Raw genomic sequence first — 17,251 nt, 5'->3', positions numbered from 1 at the left:
AAGTAAATTACATCAAATGCTACAAACTGCAGACAGATATTTTGCTTTAATTGGGATTAATACAAACGTCATGCTGAAATTTCATAAAATATTTCATGAAAATAACACAAAGTGATGTCACATGTTATAAACTGTATACATTTGCAAATATAGTAAGTCACATTTCAACATCTACAAGATAAAGATGGTTCACTGTTTATGCTTTGAGCTCCTGTGGAGTTAATGATCTCTCTCACTATTTTCAGGTCTGCCTCAATAGAACAGGATGTCACTTTTGTCAATAATGTCCCCACTTAGAAGACAATAGCCGATAAAGACATGCATCACGTTTGAGTGGACGCCAGTGTGATTGACAGCGGGTGATGTCGGTAAACATCACCCGCGATAAAACTGCCACGGTGTCGTCACATCATGAATCTCAAGGCTTCACAAGGGCAGTTTTTCTTTAGTTTTCTATGCATCTATGTGATTTATACATGTTTGTTCTGACATTTACAACAGTACATTTTGTCTGATCGGGCCATTAATAGCGCTTTCTATCAAACACAATTCAGAAAGAATACACAAAATTCAAATTGGGGACTAACTAGAACATTAAACTGGAAAAAAACAAACCAAAAAACAACAACAGTATATACAGAACATAACTCCATAACTGATATGCATCTTGTATTTCTTATACACTGTTAATTCTCCACTGTAAGACTCTGGTTTCTCTGAGAACTCGGCGGGTCCACAAACACACCCATCTCTAACAGGATGTCCTTTGGAATAGGGTGAGCGTGACGGGACACATACAGCTTGCTCAGACGTTGACTCATCGGCGAAGGTTTATACTCACTGCAGGAGTTTCCGGTCAGACTTGGAGCGCACGTCATCTCCAGTTTGTAGAAGAGCCGGCCGTGCTGCAGAGCGCACACGTCCTCCTTGACTCCAGGAGTCAGATTCTGCTCACACTCTCCCAACAGGTCGTCGTCCCATTTGTTGTCCTCATCCCACACTTCGAATCTCACCTTTTGACCCGAGGACAAGTCCTGAGCGGGCAAGTCAACCACCATGCCCCAGTGTGGGTTGTTGTGGTTGTTTATGACGCGAGACCGCTGGAGCATCTTCCCGTTGAAGAACACCTTCACATAAGCATCTGTGGCTGTCATCGAGTCACCCCAAAGACCAAACGCCCGTTGTACGGTGATGATGACTCGTGCCATGCCTTTACGGCTCGGGCAGCAGTCTGAGTTTACCGCAGGGTTATTGTGACACTGGCAGACACAAGGATTTCTTGGATCACTCTTGATGCCGTCCTGACAGGCGTTACTGCAGTTCCTCCACAGGCCTCTTTCCAGGATGTAATGGCTAATGGCTGAGCGCAGGTTTTTACGCACAGGCGACTTAGGGGGCAGTAACTCGTGGAGTGAGTCCAGAGAATATGAAATGATGTCTGGAAACTGTGGGAGCGTGTTCAGCCATTCCTTAAAGGCAGAGGGATTTTTGTCAGCAGAGAACAGTAGGTCAAACTCAGTGGTGTGGCCTCCTTTTATCTCTGTGAACCTGCAGAGGAACATTTCAAAAGTTAAGTAAACTTGTCTTTTTTGCTGCTGAAACTGTGTGAGAGAATAACACAGTTATACAGTTCTAGCACGACTCAACTCGACTCTACTCTTTCCCTTTTTCTATTAAAATGTGAAGACGACAGACTGCCTGCCACTGACTGGTCCGACACAGGAATCAAACCGAACAATGTTGAACTGTAGATCAGTCAAAAAAGACTTAAAATCCCTGAAAACATGCATTAATCTCCGACATTTAGCAAAGGAAATGTCTAAAATCTCAATATTTAACAGAGGAGTCTGGTGTATTTAGCGACAGCCCTGCTGAAAGCTGGCGATGGTGATCCACTATTTTTTGGAAGACCTGAAACTAGTGATTGAGACCATTAACTCCTCAGGCAAATGTTAACTGATTTTATAAATCAAATGAGAAGTAGACTTCTCCCATGGATCAGGTTTGTACCAGGTTTATCTTCCATCGTAAACTTTTGCCTCAAAAACATGAAAAGCACATCTGTTTTGAGCTGCATATGAAACATGGCAGCACATGAAAAGGCCCTTGCCTGAAGCACATACAGTATAAATGCTCATTCTGAGTTTGGTAAAAAAAAAACAGACAAGACATTTAGAAAATCATACTTAAGGATTTCAGCTGACACCCCCTTTTAAATGTTACACACTGGACCTTTAAAAGGCACAAGTGAAACGGTCAAAGTGTGAGAAAGTACCTGTCGCTGAAGAGGTCAGAGAACGATGACTTGCTGTCCGACTTCTCAACGTCATTCTTGCAGTGTTTCAGTTGACTTTTCGCTGTGACTGTCGATGTGCTGCCGGACGCTTCCACTTCCAGGCACATCTGCACCTCCTCTGCACTGAGGCCCTGCAGGCTGGCCTGGCACTGCCTGATGCTGGTCACAGACTGAATACTTCCACCCAACTTCACCTGGAATGACACGAAATGTGACTTATTATAATTTGCCAATGTCTCAAAAAAACAAACAAATAAGAAGCTTTTTGTTTTTATTCACCTTCGTGATGTAATGAGTTCCAAAGTCTTTAATCAGGTGGTAATATTTTTCTTTAGATTCTGGGCAGTAATGTTTAGGGAGATCGTTCACAGCTTTTCTAAAGTCTCTGTGTTTGATGTGGTGAGTGGTGGATACTCTGTAACTGCGCACAGGAGGGAAAGACACACAGTAAAGAACAATGTATTACATGCATATTGTGTGCATTAGTGTGTTGAGAGACGTTTACTGTGAGCTTATTACCTGTAGTACTCACACATGATGCCTTGGCTCGTGAAGCTGAACTTGTCATTCTTGCTTTTGGCCATAGAATAATCAGCCAGTTTCGAGTGAGTGCCAGCCAACATCAGTGAGGCGCCTTTGTTAAGCACTCCAACGTCGAGATTGGACTGCCAGTTGTTTTCAATAGAGGAGGTGCTGGAACTGACCACAGACTCACTGGACTTGTGGAGTTTACTGGACACTTTCATGCTGCATAACTGTTTGGACCTCCAGTCCACCACGGACAAGGGGAGCTTTTGCTGTTTGTTCTCCACAAAGGGATTGCTGCACAGGACGCATTTTTTGTCCTTGCGTTCCCACTGATTCATGTCCAGTACGAAGGCTCCCTTGCGTTCCAGGGTGGTGATGTCAAAGCCCTCCCCGGCCAGATTGGTACCTGGAGCCACTTCTGCATCCTTGCACTGCTTGGGTGTCCCCTCGGTGCACGACTGATGTGCAAACTGAGAGACGGACAGAATGAGGCCGACGCAGATGCAAATATTCGACAGGAACATGCTGCCAAGTTGGCTGAAGGATGCTTTTTCCCTGGGGGGGGGATTAGACAAGTAGTACAGCGCATCACAAGTTGTTCACTCACTCTCTGCCACTCCTGTGTAACGTGCAACTGATACTCTCACTTCACACTGTTTGCAAAACTGTGATTTAAATCTTATCTGCACAATACTCATAGATCAGTGTACAGTTTCAATCATAGTTTTTCACAATGATGATTTACAAATGAGGAAATGTGTTATAGCATTATCACATAGTATTTTTTTATGAAAATACAAAACCAACAGACTTAATTTGACTGAACTGAGAGGAAAAGTTGACTGTGCAGTTTAAACTTGTCAGTCCAGTTTGAACTGGAATTAATCAGACAACACCCACAACTAAATAGTCAATGTATCCTGTAGTGATTTTGGAGCCTCTGACTTTTTAGTTGATTGCACCTTTTAATAGCTTGACTTGAGTTCCAATCTTTCCGTGACACTTTTGCAGCAAGAAATGTTTAAAACGAATGCTTTCACAAATATAAAAAAAGACAAACTGTAAGAGCATGGTACACAATAACAACAACTGAGTAAAACAATAAAGTAATAAGACTTAAGTTTCCTCTCACCTCTTAATGCTGCATGTGTGAATCTGACTGTGAGTGTGAATACGCCGTCCTTTGTGTCTTATAGCAGGCAGAGCTAAACATGGTGTGGGGGTGAGGTGACAGTGGTCGACATGAGACGAGAGGGGGGAAAAAACTGTGGTTTGACAGTTTTGTCTTTACCTCGCAGATTCAGTGCTGACGAAGAGGAGGAGGAGGAGGAGGGCGACTCAGACTCAAACAGATAGTGACATCAGTAGAGTGAGGTTTGCTTTCCAGTCAGTAAAGAATCAAATACCACAAACCTATCATTTCTCTGAAGTGGTGATGAACTGCGGCCAAATAGGACAAGAACAGAAGATGGTAGCACAAGTATAGAATCTACTGACACAGGGTAACACACAGCCTGGTGCTCACATGGCCGCAGGTGCATCCTTGGAAAATTGCGTGGGAATTATACACAAAACCTTATGTGGACATCCTGGAGGAGTGAGGTTATAGGTCACATCACATCATCAAGTTAATAATTGTGCAGAAGTCACAAAATAGAAAGTTTTTCCTTCTATTTTTCTTTTATATTAAAATGAGCCAAGCAAACTGAACTGTGACGTATTTCCAAATTTCACAAATTAAATCCAATTTTAAAGATTTTGAATACTTGGGTGCTCGGGTGTGTTGTTATAGTCGGTGAAAATGAAAAACAAAACAAAACATGAGATTGCCATTAAAAAAAAGGATATAAGACACTCTCTGTTGCACATTCTTATAGCCTCTGTATTTATGCTTCACAGTAATGGGGGGAAAAAAGCTTCCAGGGGTTAACTAGGAGCAAACAGTCATTTTCTGTCATAGCTGTGCACAGTTGTTTGTTTCTCTGGTATAAAAGGTGAAATCCATCATTTATTCCTTTGGAAATATTCTTGAAGTCTATATAAAACAATTGCAGTGTTGTGGCAATTAATTGTTTTGTTATACGTATACATTTACAACTAATAATTTTATTTTTTTAGTTAGCTCAGGTGATAACTATGACTTTTCTACCTGAGTCAGTGTTGGCATCCACACAGCAAAAAGTGCAGCCGGGTAATGTAAATTACACGCAGTAGAACTAACAAGACCGGAAGTTAAACGAGGGCAACTACAAAATAAATGTTTTATTTCAAATTAATAAATATTTTCATTTTCATTTTATTATTCTAGCATAGTGATACTGGTTGACTGTAAATATTTACCAAATAATATACAGAAGGTGGAGAATGAGTGATGGGGGTAGGCATGGTCTTGTGCATGGACATGTGATCACTGCAACCTGGGTTTATTCTACATATGTGGACAGTCTGGACACTGTCTTAAATGTGCAACGCATACACCTCATTTTTATGAAACTCTGCAGCCTCTGCAACCCACTTGTTCAAACAGGCCTTTCTATCACCTGAAGTGTGTGGTGTCTGATTGCTGGTGTATTTTTTTCTCTAGTTAGTTTTTGTTTCTTAAAGCGCTCTCTTAAAGGTGCTACTTTCGATACTTTAGTCATTAATACCACTGGCACCAAAGTCACTCTTTCTTGCAATGTTCCAACGCGAGCTGGAGAATTGACCCTAACCCTAGAAAAATAAATTATCTACAATTAAATGATAGTAACAAGTGACTTTAAAAAAAATGTTTTTTTCATGTTTGCAATTATGTTATTGTGTGGTCTGAATTCGTCCAATGGTGAAATCGCACAAATAACAAATAATATAATTTCGGGTTTTCGATTTTTTTCGGTCCTAGAAACGATACATGCAATTTAGATATTTTACTTTGAAAAAAAAATCGGAAGTGTTGATATTACATTTTAGCTTCACTACAGTCAGTGTGGAAGCGATGCAGGGGAGCTGAGGCCGCCAGGGAAAACACCGCATGTCAGGGAATACAGCCAGACTGAGATAATGGCGGAACGCAGTTGGGTGAACCCGGTATCGGAAAAACTGAATTTAATCTTTATGGACGTTGCCGTTTGTGCTTGGAGTCAGTCGGCTCATATATCATCGGCTACCTTATCCCCAGTCACAGGACGTCGGTAGCGCCGTTCCCGGTGTCGTCCAGGCGGCTCGCTAGCCCCTAGTTTTTCCTTAAATCTCAGCTTCACAATCACGGATCTCATTGTTATTTTTGTCCTTTTAAAAAAAATTAAATAATAATAATATATATACAGCTGTGTGAAAACAAGCCTGTTACAAACGAAGCGGACGTGAGGAATATGCCCCTGGTTTGCTGGTATTAAAGTAAGTCAGGTATGACCTGCTAGTCCTCCGCTAGGATCAAGCTAGCATCATCTAGAGTTGGATGGAGCCTCAGCGGCGGCTCTCACAGCATCATCCCAGCCCGGGACGCGCTGCTACCGCAGCAGCGGAATGCTAACGACGAAAGAAGAAGCGGGGACATGTTGTTTTTACGCCGCTACCGGCGGTTTTATGATTGAGGTGCTCCACTTGTACACTCTTACATGTCTAATGTAATGAATACGCCCAGGTTGCAGCATGTATGTGGCTGGTCGTGTCTGCCTCCACCCCTGCGGATGACACACGTACATATACCGGCGGCTCAGAGCAAACGCAGCCGGAGCGGTCACACCGTCGCCGGGTAGCGCCGAGAGACTCCTCGCTACTAGCGCCGAACCAGGCGGCTAACAGCACAGTAGGATAGACCCCGAAGAAACGGCAACACCAATGGTGTCCCATAAGGTTTTAGTCGCAATAATCCTACTTAACGTGTACATCGGTGTACAGTCCGCGTTTTACCTATTCGGCGGCGTTATTTTAACTGTCCTGTTTGCTATGGCATATTTAAATGGACCCAGGCTGCTGGACTGGGCGAGTTCACCTCCACATCTTCAGTTCAACAAATACGTCCTGACGGGATACCGGCCCATCTCCTCCGTGCAGGACTGCATCAGAAGCCTGTTTTACCTGCACAACGAGCTGGGAAACATTTACACCCATGGTGAGTAAAAAAAAAAGAGAAAAATCACAGGAAATTAAAATAGGTTCGTGAGCAGGTGAGATTTGTATATCTGGTTACGCCACGTCAGATGCTTTGCAGCTGCAGAGAGAGGACAAACTGACTCTGCTGCACTGAAGCCTGGAAATCCTGCAAAGCTTCAGTCACCAAACACCAGACCCTCTCAGTGTTCCTCTCAGCAAAGGACCGACTACAACATTTAAAGAAGTACTTCAAGGAATCTGCTCATGTATTAACTCCAGAGTTATGTACATATACACTTAAAAGTAGGGGTGGGTCAAAATATCGATTTGGTGAAGTATCGTGCTATACGATAATCGATATGCCAGGGCAAATCAATATTTTAAATATTATATTAAGGTGCAGAATGAAGTGAATAGTTGCACTTCTCTATGTTTCCTCGCAGCAGCTGAAGAAGAGGGCGCTTAAAGTGGGATAATTGTGGAGAAAACTACATTAAGACATGTTCCATCCACGTTCAATTCATATGCACTTTGTTCTCTTTGTTGTGAATACATAGAGAAATCTGTCACTTTTACATTTTCACCATAACGTTTTGTTTTCTTCACTTTCACAGATATTGCGCTGCATCGCTATATGATTGTCTTGCACTATACCGATAATTGCAGAATCGTTGCATCGTGATATTATTGGTATCGTGGACCATGTATCACGTGTCGTGACGTGCGCTGTGATTCCCACTGCTACTCATTAGCCACTTCTTTAGGTACTTTTTGTACCTAATCAAGTGCTCAGTGTGGTCTTCTGCTGCTGTAGGCCGTATGTTCTGCTTCCAGAGATAATTTACATACCAAAGATGTAGGCCATGGCAATAATTCACTTGTATTATATATCTTTTCTTATGAATACAACAAAGGATCAATATGTATCAATATAAATATTATTAATTGAGCAAACATAGACATAACCATAGACTTTATTAAAAATGGACATAGTCCTCCCTGTATATAACAATATATTAAAGAGTCAGAAGGGGGTGACTCCACTGGTTGCAAAAACAGGTCAATTTTAATTGTAGACAATAAAGGAACATGTGACTTCTTCTCGCTTGATTTACAATGTTGGAACATTGTAAAAACACTGAAGAGGAGGTCTCAGTCTCTAGTTTCAGGTCTACTTCAAGAGCGCATGATGTCAATATTGTAAATTATGTTCCTATTTAGGACACTCTAAATTGACTGTAGGTGTGAGTGTGGATGGTTGTTTGTCTGTGTATGTGGCCCCGTGATGGACTGGCGACATTTCTAGGGTGTGCTATACCCTATATCAGCTGGTATTGGCACCAGCACCCCTCATGTGGAGGATAAAGCGGTAGAAGATGAATGAGTGAGTGAGTGAGTTACGTTCCCATTTAGAGGAAAATAAAGTATGGCACATATGAGTGGATTCCAACAGTCTCTGAAATACTCAGACCAGCCCGTCTGACACCAACAACAATGCCACATTCAAAGTCAACAGATGGGCAGATGCTGCATTTCTTCAGATACTGAATATAACGCAAAGGTTTTCAGTTTTCACTGATTAAAGAACTAAAAGAAACATGTATGCATGTAATCACACATTTTTTGTCATAAACGATTCCTTAAAAAAACAACAACAAAAAACAGTGAAAACAAACAATGTATTAATTAACCAGTCAATCACAATAGTGGTTATTTGAATGATCATCTCAGTTTCAACTCAGGGATGAGTACTGATACAAGCACACTTAAAATAGATGGGTCACAGTTAATAGTGTTTCCTGTTTCACCTGGCTGGTACAAACGCCTTGACATTGGGAAAGGCAGAGTGAGCAAAAAAAAAAAAAGTAGAGCAGGAGAGTGGGATATATATGTCGCAGAGAGATAAATGATCCTAACAGCTGTATGTGGATCAAATTTCATGATCTGGATTTTGCCCGTGTAGCAGTGAGCAACCACCCCCTCCTCCCTCCTCCCTCCTTACTATACAGAGGAACTTAAATTGGAGGTTTGTAGCTGAAGAAGAAGACACTTATGTGTGATCTACGCGGCTTGAACTCCTATAATTCACAGTGGAAAGTCAAGAAATGACTTAACTTGAGTAGATTCCTGGTCAGACAGTCTGAACAAGTACAGTAGCAGAGTTTGAGATTGTACATTTTAGACGATAACGGTCTACATCGACAGCATATTTATGCCTGGATTAGTGAAGAATATCAAGTCCTATCTTATCTCAGAACTAGGACAGGATGGCAACTCCTCGCTGTAAATGTGAAACATTCTGAATCTAGAACGTTCCAAAGCGTCAGAGCCGCAACAATTCCTAGATTATTAATCAATTACTAAATCATCATCTATTTCAAAACTTGCTGAATCTGTTTCAGTGTTGTTGTTTTTTAATATTTAAAACTTGAATGTTGTGTTTTCTTTGCTCCGTGTATGAAGGAAATTTTTTATTTGTGGACAAAACAAGACATTTGAGAACATCACCATTTTGAGGTTCAGGAAACAATGATGTGAACATTTTTCATCATTTTTTGTGGACAAACTAATGAATTGAGAAAATAACTGAAAACATTTAGTGTCAGCCCAACAGTGCATATGATTTTTTTCATACACAGTCTTAGAACAGTTTCTATCAGCTGTACTCGCCCTTTGCTGCATCAGAACAAGAGATTACCAGGAGCCTTGTGTCTCTTAAAGGGCTACAATGTTAACTTTGTGCCAATCATTTTCCCGCTGTGCTCCACATTTTTCCTCACTGGACTCCTCACACTCACACACACACACCGAGCAGGATCACTGCTGCTCACTTTTGTGTGGTGTGAAACACAAATGTCCACAGGCGACAGAATGTCCTGAGCGAGACAGTCCGTCAAAATAAACATGACACCTTAATTTGCTTTGGTCAAATGTTGTAGTTTCCGAGCTGAGGGTCCTGTTTGTTACCTCAGGCCTTTTCTGCTGTCAGTCACAAGGGCGTCCAAAGAAAAAGCTCCCTTTCAAAAATATATGTATGTCTATGTTTTTATTGTGTAAAACATGTAAAAACTTATAGATAGAGGTCAACAGATATTGGATGATCGATGGCTGATATATGTCTGTTGTCTAGTTTTCTGTTTGCAACGATTTATTTATTATGAATTAATTACTAACTAGAATTTTTAGAATGTGGTTTCCTTGCTCCCTATAATGGAGAAATCTTTAAAACTGAATAATTGTGGTTTGTGGACAAAATGAGACATTTGAGAACATCATCTATTTCAGGCTCAGGGAACACGATCAACATTTTTCAGCTTTCCTTGACATTTTATGGCCACACTAAAACTTATTAACAGTTTCACAAAATTGCTTGACTTAAATAAACATTTATTGAACAACACTTGAGGTCTGTCTCTACAAATAAATACAAATTGTGTCCAGGGTCCTTCCACACCCTAATAAGTAATTACAAAAACTAAACATAGGGAAAAACCTATTAGTGACTTGTGTAATGTGAATTAATTGGTCAAATGTGTAAATAATGTCAAATATTGTGAAGTGAATTGACCAGACACATTTGCTAAGTCTCCTTGTCTTCACCCTGCAGGCATTCCGTTGCTCTGCTTCCTGGTGCTGCTGCCGCTCAACATCCCCTGGTCTCAGATCAGTGTCACGTGGCTGGGCGTGGTGCACTTCCTGGCGTGCCTGTCGCCGCAGCTGGGCTCCGTGCTCTACCACCTCTTCATGAACCACGAGGGGGGCGAGCCCGTCTACCACACCCTGCTCAAGCTGGACGTGTGTGGAATCTGCATGATCAACACGCTGGGTGAGAGTCCCTCTGAACGGCGACTCAGCAGATTTCTCTCAGATGCGTGGTCAGCTGACCCGCCGTTATTGCCGGGCCTGTTTACTTTATGGGTGGAATATTTCTTCATTGATTGTTATGGATGTATTTTGCTTAGAGGTGTACCTGTATTGATTTGTGTGAACAAATTTGAGTGCACACTTTGGCCAGTGCAAGCAGTGATCCAAGTTGTGAAATGATTATTGATCCGTCCACACTGCCTGTATTACGTTAATATAAGTGAGTATGACAAGTGCATTATTTTACTTTTATTTATCTCCTTACTGCGTGTACTTTGAACAAACTTATAGACTGGCCTACAGCTTTAATCCTATAGAGTCAGTATTAATGTAAAACAGCTGGTCAAGTTAAAGAAACAATCAACCTGGTGGGCCACATTAATAATTCTTATTCCCATATTTAACCACACATCTTTTTTCTTAATATTGGCCAATTTGAAGAAGATTATTCTGGCAGGGAGAATTAAAAATGAACCTTATTTTGGTGTAACATTTGGGAGGGTTTTCTTGCAGAACTTTAATATTCTACCCAGAGGTATGTTTATTAAAGTGAATGATGATTTAAAAATTAGAATGAGACTTTTATATACTTAAAGCAATACGGAGGCTGCCATCTTGTGCTGCCAAGAGTCTACAGCAGCCAGACCATGTTTTTATGGTTTGAAGCCAAAGCTTATTCCACAATTGAAGAAGGACCACATCCTTTGTGGGATGTAAAGGCCACCGTAGTTCCCTGACGTGTTTGTGAAAGGGATCAGAGGAGTTCTCAGACAATCTGTTACAATCTGCAGTCACACATTTTTCACACCGTCGATAATTGATGCCTCTTTGTTTTTTGTTTTTTCCTCTATCTGATAAAATATAACTGTTTAATGACAACAAATAATACAGAAATGCTTCAGTAGAAACAAAAAAAATAGAGTTTATTGTCAATTATTAGAAAAGACAGATAAATCGACCCCGTCACCATGGAGACATCTGTAAACTATTTACCCATTTATCCATTTTCAAAATGAAGATGTGAATGTTGCCGTGTCAGATGAGGTTCAGACAGTTGAACATCTGTGTTTTGGTTAATGTGAGGCTTTGTCTTGCTGTCGAGTGTCGTCCCGCGTTTCCGTGCTAACTTCTGTGTGTTATTTCCTTCTCTCCCAGGGGCTCTGCCCATTGTCTACAGTACTCTACTGTGCTATCCATTCATCCGCACCGTTGCTCTAGTCGTCTACATCCTGCTGTCCTCCCACGCCATCTACTGCGCCGTGACGGCGCGGAGCAGCGTTCGCCGGCTGCGCTCCTTCGCCTGGCAGGCGCTTTTCCGCTTCTCCTTCTTCCTGCTCCGCTGGGTGGGCGTGGGTGGCGGCAGCCCCACCTCGCTACGCAACTTCATCACAATGGATGTACTGGCTGTGCTGGGCGGGGTCATCAACATCATGCGCATCCCAGAACGCTTCCGCCCGGGTCTCTTTGACTACTGGTGCAACAGCCACCAGATCATGCATGTTCTAGTGGTGGGCTCCATCCTTTACTTACACTGGGGTGTGCTGGATGACCTGCTGTGGATCAACAGCTACAATTGTCCCTCTAACTGACCCCGCCTGCAGCCCCCACCCCTAACACAAGGAGCACCGGGATGTAACATTGGAGGACTTCATGGGGGAGGGGGTTGTTTTCTGGAGAGGGATGGGGAAGCGGGGGAAATCAGGGGAGGAGTGATGCGGTGAGGTGAGGTGAGGAGACATGACGCCATGTGTGCATGTGTTCTCGTACACTCAAACTCAGAATGTTCATATCGCCGTCCATTTCTGTGTTGTCTGGGAAACGCAGGCAAATGTATGTCAAGTAACACGCACAAGCATTTAGACTCGCTTAACACACACACACAAACACACTAAAATGTAACTATTTTAAGACGTTTTATGTACTTAGGATTAGGATTAAACCCTATAAAGTATTTGGCAAATGCTCAAGTAAAACAAGTTACTGCTGAGTTTGACGTAAAATGATTTCTACTTGAGCATTCGCTGATGTCATAGATTATGACAGTTTGCAGTGGAATGATATCATGTCCCCTCAGATGTCACTGTTGCTCCCTATGCAACACATTCACACACAACACACACTACACACACTCCCTCACCCCTGTATTTTTATACAACATGGACAAAGTGCAAGTGCTCTCCTCTCTCTCTCTGTTTGTGTCTCCTTGTTTTTTTTTGCCCGTGAGTGTGCAAAGGAGATGCAGACGGGTGGCGGGGTTCATTCCTCCTGAGTGAGGCAGCACGTGTGGCTGCGAGCGTCCTTGCTCTGAGTGTCTTGTGCCACACTTAGAAATCAGTCGAGCAGTTTTATCAGCTCTGTTTGCAGCCTGAACTCTGTGCCACTGGCGTTTATGCGTTTATCATCAGGAAAGAAGTTACACATGTTTACAAGCGGCGTTGTTGCTGGGCGTTACTGTTGGCCAAGCTTCCCTTTATGTCCTTATTTGTGTATATTTATGACAACCCCGACAAGCTGTAAGGAAGATTTTATCTTATTTGTTTTATTCTCCCTCGAATGTACGTTTTTAAAATTACAATATGCAACAAGATAGCAGTTATTTTTAACACTGGAATGGTCATTTGTGTACATGAAATAGTAATGTACACGGTGCAGAAGCATGCACTGAAAGCTGTACAACAACTTTGATGTTACTGAGTTGTTTTCACACTGTAACTCTAGTTAGACACTTACTATTGGAATATTACGCACATAATTCTGTATTTAAGAAACACACTATGCTTTGTGTTGAGAACGTTGAGGCGGTGCGTGTCCGTCGGCTCCTTGAAAAGTGTTGTTTCTGTGCAGCATCACTGGCTGACGGATGAAGGTAGAGGTCAGAAATTAACGTTTGTGCAAAGCTTTAGCGTTAGTGTCTGCTTTTTAAGTAAGAAAATTAGTGTTATAATAATATTGTCTTGCCTCCATGTATATTTGCCATTTGCTACAGAGGAAGTTACTGTTCATTTTTACCAAAGACGGCTTTAATGAACACTGTCTACTTTATTTGGATGACATCAGAAATATTGATGGTTTACATTATTTATTATTGTTATTATTGCCACTTAATACTTTATTGTTTTTGAATATGCACTGATTTTGCTCTGCAGCTGGATTTATGTTAATGCACTATTTATCAGGCAACCAGAGGTTAAAGACACTTATGTCCTTTTTAGAGTGGTGGTGTAGTTTATGAAGCTGACCTAACTGAGCAGGATTGAACCCCTTCACCCTGTTGTCGTGTGTAAGTAACTGCACTAATTTCTCTTTTTTGAATGGTTACGATCATTTTTGGCTCCTCCGCCATTTTTGTCTCAGTTGCTCCTCTCGAGTAAAAGGAAATGCCGCGCTCTTCCTTTATGCACAAATGTCAAAGCCTGGTTTTTATTTTCTGGAGGCAGTGCTTGTGAAAGATGTGGGCCTTGTTTTTCATGCCAACAGTCACAGCCGCCCGCTGACTCGTTGCCAATCCCGTCACCTGCACTTGATCTTGCCAAATGAGCAGTATGTGAGGCGTGTTCACACAGTGACTCATAAAGGAGAAGAGGGATTTCCCAGTTCGTCATCACGTACATTATCCTCATTAGTTTCCACTGTCACTGCCCCACCCCTGGCCTTGAACCTGTAACGTCTCCTCCTTAATATTTACCGACTACGACCGTGGTACAATGTAAAAGTTAATGTTTTATTGGCCACTGAATGAAACTGACACATTGCATGAAAGTAGCTGCTAGTGTTACCTGATTCGCTGTAGCCAAACACAGGCCCCTTCCCCCGCCACTGGAAAAAATGACAGTGTGTACATAGAGACTGAATAATGAAAATGATTGTTGTCTTCTGATTTGAATGGTGAAGCCCAGGACGTAAGGACAGAAGTAGCAGTTGGCCACCAGGGGGCAACTCCAATGTTTGCCAAAAGAACTCAGTGTGAAAATGACCCTCTCTTTATTTTAGAACATCAGGAAACATTTTTCTGAGGATTCAACAGCCTCAAAGTCTAGTTTTAAGGTTTTCTTCAATAGCACATGATGTCAATTTTGTAAATTATTATCGGTCACCAGTAAAGGAAGATGATTGCAGTTGGCGGCAATGTGTCGCTGTCAAATAAACTGCACTGTTCATGTTCATTGTTCTCGAAAAAAGGGCTTTGAATCAAAGTAAACGACAATTTTGAACCGTATTTAAAGTCCATATAAATAATGTAAATACATTTATGTAGATCCTATATACACACAGTGCAGAAGATAATAACGTTAGTCCTTTTTGATACGTACTTAGTATGATGAGGAAAGACAAATAAGAAGACGGGGGATTAGTCGCTGTGCCGTTAGAGAAGAAGCTGCTGCTCTCTTTCACGGCCAAAGTGAGACATGAGAGAGGGAAGCAGATGCAGCGCAGTACTGATTAATAGCAGATTAATATCAAAGATGCCTGTTTTCTTAGTTATTTCCATAAGTGTGTAAAATTGGTTTGAGTGCTGATGTAGGCTCTTGACATTATGTGAACACCCCCACCCCCACCCAACTACGATCATTTAAATGTAAGTGCTATTTTGGACACATGGGTAAGACGTTTGCGACCATCGCGGGGAGTCCTGGCAGACGTGTGAATACCTCGTGACTACCACTGGTCTATCTATGCATTATCAGCCGAGGGATACGTAACAGTGAATTCGGTTTGTGTCTGTTCAAAGCAGCTTTCTGATCCGCTGTAATGGAGGTCGTCACTCCAAACATCCTGGGTCTCACACTTCTCAGGGTGCCATAACAGTAGCCACAACAACAACCGAGGCCTGACCTCTGCTGTGTGACGCATGGCTGCGAGACTTCATTTCAGCTCCTCCTGCCCCTTTTTTTGGCTGTTCACAGTGTGACGTAGAGGCTGATTCATTTGCCTGATGTTTTTGTTCACAGAAATTTAGCAAATGCTCCCAAGCCACTAAGACTGAAAATGTTTTTGGAAGAAACTGCAGTGCAGACACAAAATGCAAATTGAATTGAATTCAATTAATGTTTTATTTAAGTAAAGCTATGCCCGTTATCATTTTATGCCATTTATCATTTGTGCCATATAAGATTTCTAGCCCAAACTTCAAACCTCCAAGACGAACACTGGTTGACCTCTCGAGTGAAGCTGATAAACAGTTTGGTGATGAGAGGATGGAGAGGTTTAAAGGGAGTCTCTAAAACCATGTGACAGCAGTGGAACCTGGCCAGAAAAATTGGTCTTTGTCCTTTTTGTCTTTCTGTTAAATGAAAAAAAAACAATGACATGATCTATGAAAACATTGCTAACAAAATTAATTTCTGTTTTTTGTTGTGTTTTTTTAATATAACACCGGTGCCGGTCAGCCTGTTAACAACCTGTTTATAATGGATTACCTGCACTGTTATATACTGATTATAATGACTACTGTAATTCTGTGGATCCTAATAATGACACTGGTCTATATGTACAGATAAGGAGACAAGCCCTTTGCTTTAGGATGAAGGGAGTTTTCTGGAGGGTCTGTCTGTTATCGTGTATTCGTTATATCAGCTATTTATTGGCATTTTTGAAATGACATGGGAGCGAGTGTGGCTCCATCTTGTGGAGCCTCGTGCGCACTGATGCAGGAATTACTGTAGCCATACTGCAGCCAAACGAACCTGACAGACAGCTTGTGGTACTGTCATGGCTGGTTTGCAGTTGCTCTGCAGAGTTGTTAATATATATATATTTCCAGGCCATGTATGTACAAATGTGTGTATGAGCTCTGCACACACACACACACACACACACACGCACACACACACACACGCACACACACAAGCATGAAATCTCTATGTTGTCCCCGTTAAACTTTCTCCCGTTGCACCGACGAGGTGCCGATCGCATCCTCAAGAGTGCCTCATCGTCCAGTCTGTGTGCACGAACACAGACACACACACACACACACACAGTTTGTCCCCTTTTTTCTAGTTCTGTCCAACATTAGTGTCCTGTGTAACAGACAGGCTCTCACACTCCTCCAGCAACGATTGTGCAATAAACTGAAGTCTATATTTTTAAAAAAAAACAAAAACTGCCTACAGTACATTTATTTCATTCAGTTTTTCTACTTTATCGAAGTCTTTTGTGTTCTCATTAGGTTTCATGTGGTAGTTAAAGTGAAGACAATGATGCCAGATTGAGCCATTTACCACCTGATTGTTTCTGGCAGCTTGTGATCATTTGGGCTACAGTTTCTTTTACCAGCTGGGTGGATTTACCACTAAAAGACAACTTTTTTTTTCTTAATTATTTAGTCAACTCCTTATTCATTCCCCTCTGTATATTAATGTGAATTAATATACCCCCCCGCGACAGATGGATACATCAATACACTAATGCAGTGTTACAAAAAAAACTTGGCCCAGATAGTTAATTATTATTATTAATTATTATGGATGTGTGGTTACTCTGTTGCAGTCT

At 41.7% G+C, this 17,251-nt stretch overlaps 2 protein-coding genes across 2 annotated transcripts; one reads left to right on the top strand and one right to left on the bottom strand.

Annotated features, from left to right (window-relative positions):
- Positions 1-7: 7 nt before the first annotated feature.
- Positions 8-4,084, bottom strand: LOC122767315 (perforin-1-like). The gene is made up of 5 exons (XM_044022768.1): positions 3,957-4,084; positions 2,816-3,379; positions 2,576-2,717; positions 2,276-2,490; positions 8-1,548 (listed from the first exon to the last, which is right to left on the bottom strand). Exons 2-5 carry the CDS (start codon positions 3,346-3,348, stop codon positions 687-689), a joined length of 1,752 nt encoding a protein of 583 aa, XP_043878703.1. The 5' UTR covers positions 3,349-3,379; positions 3,957-4,084; the 3' UTR covers positions 8-686.
- A 1,705-nt stretch (positions 4,085-5,789) lies between these two features.
- On the top strand, positions 5,790-15,314 carry paqr4a (progestin and adipoQ receptor family member IVa). Its single transcript, XM_044021143.1, has 3 exons — positions 5,790-6,917; positions 10,506-10,724; positions 11,918-15,314. Exons 1-3 carry the CDS (start codon positions 6,644-6,646, stop codon positions 12,349-12,351), a joined length of 927 nt encoding a protein of 308 aa, XP_043877078.1. The 5' UTR covers positions 5,790-6,643; the 3' UTR covers positions 12,352-15,314.
- The last annotated feature ends 1,937 nt before the right edge of the window (positions 15,315-17,251 follow it).

This window comes from Solea senegalensis, linkage group LG3, assembly GCF_019176455.1.
Source record: "Solea senegalensis isolate Sse05_10M linkage group LG3, IFAPA_SoseM_1, whole genome shotgun sequence".
NCBI classification, from domain to species: domain Eukaryota; kingdom Metazoa; phylum Chordata; class Actinopteri; order Pleuronectiformes; family Soleidae; genus Solea; species Solea senegalensis.
Note: the sequence above shows the minus strand (reverse complement) of the source record. Positions and strands in the feature narration are given on the sequence as shown.

Excerpts from the sequence above, each read along its gene's own strand:
- paqr4a (XM_044021143.1), top strand. The coding sequence starts at position 6,644 with ATGGTGTCCCATAAGGTTTTAGTCGCAATAATCCTACTTAACGTGTAC. Across the intron at positions 6,918-10,505 it reads GGGAAACATTTACACCCATG|GCATTCCGTTGCTCTGCTTC; the intron begins GTGAGTAAAAAA and ends TTCACCCTGCAG. Across the intron at positions 10,725-11,917 it reads CTGCATGATCAACACGCTGG|GGGCTCTGCCCATTGTCTAC; the intron begins GTGAGAGTCCCT and ends CTTCTCTCCCAG.
- LOC122767315 (XM_044022768.1), bottom strand. The coding sequence starts at position 3,348 with ATGTTCCTGTCGAATATTTGCATCTGCGTCGGCCTCATTCTGTCCGTC. Across the intron at positions 2,718-2,815 it reads ATCATGTGTGAGTACTACAG|TTACAGAGTATCCACCACTC; the intron begins GTAATAAGCTCA and ends TCCTGTGCGCAG. Across the intron at positions 1,549-2,275 it reads TCTGACCTCTTCAGCGACAG|GTTCACAGAGATAAAAGGAG; the intron begins GTACTTTCTCAC and ends GTTCCTCTGCAG.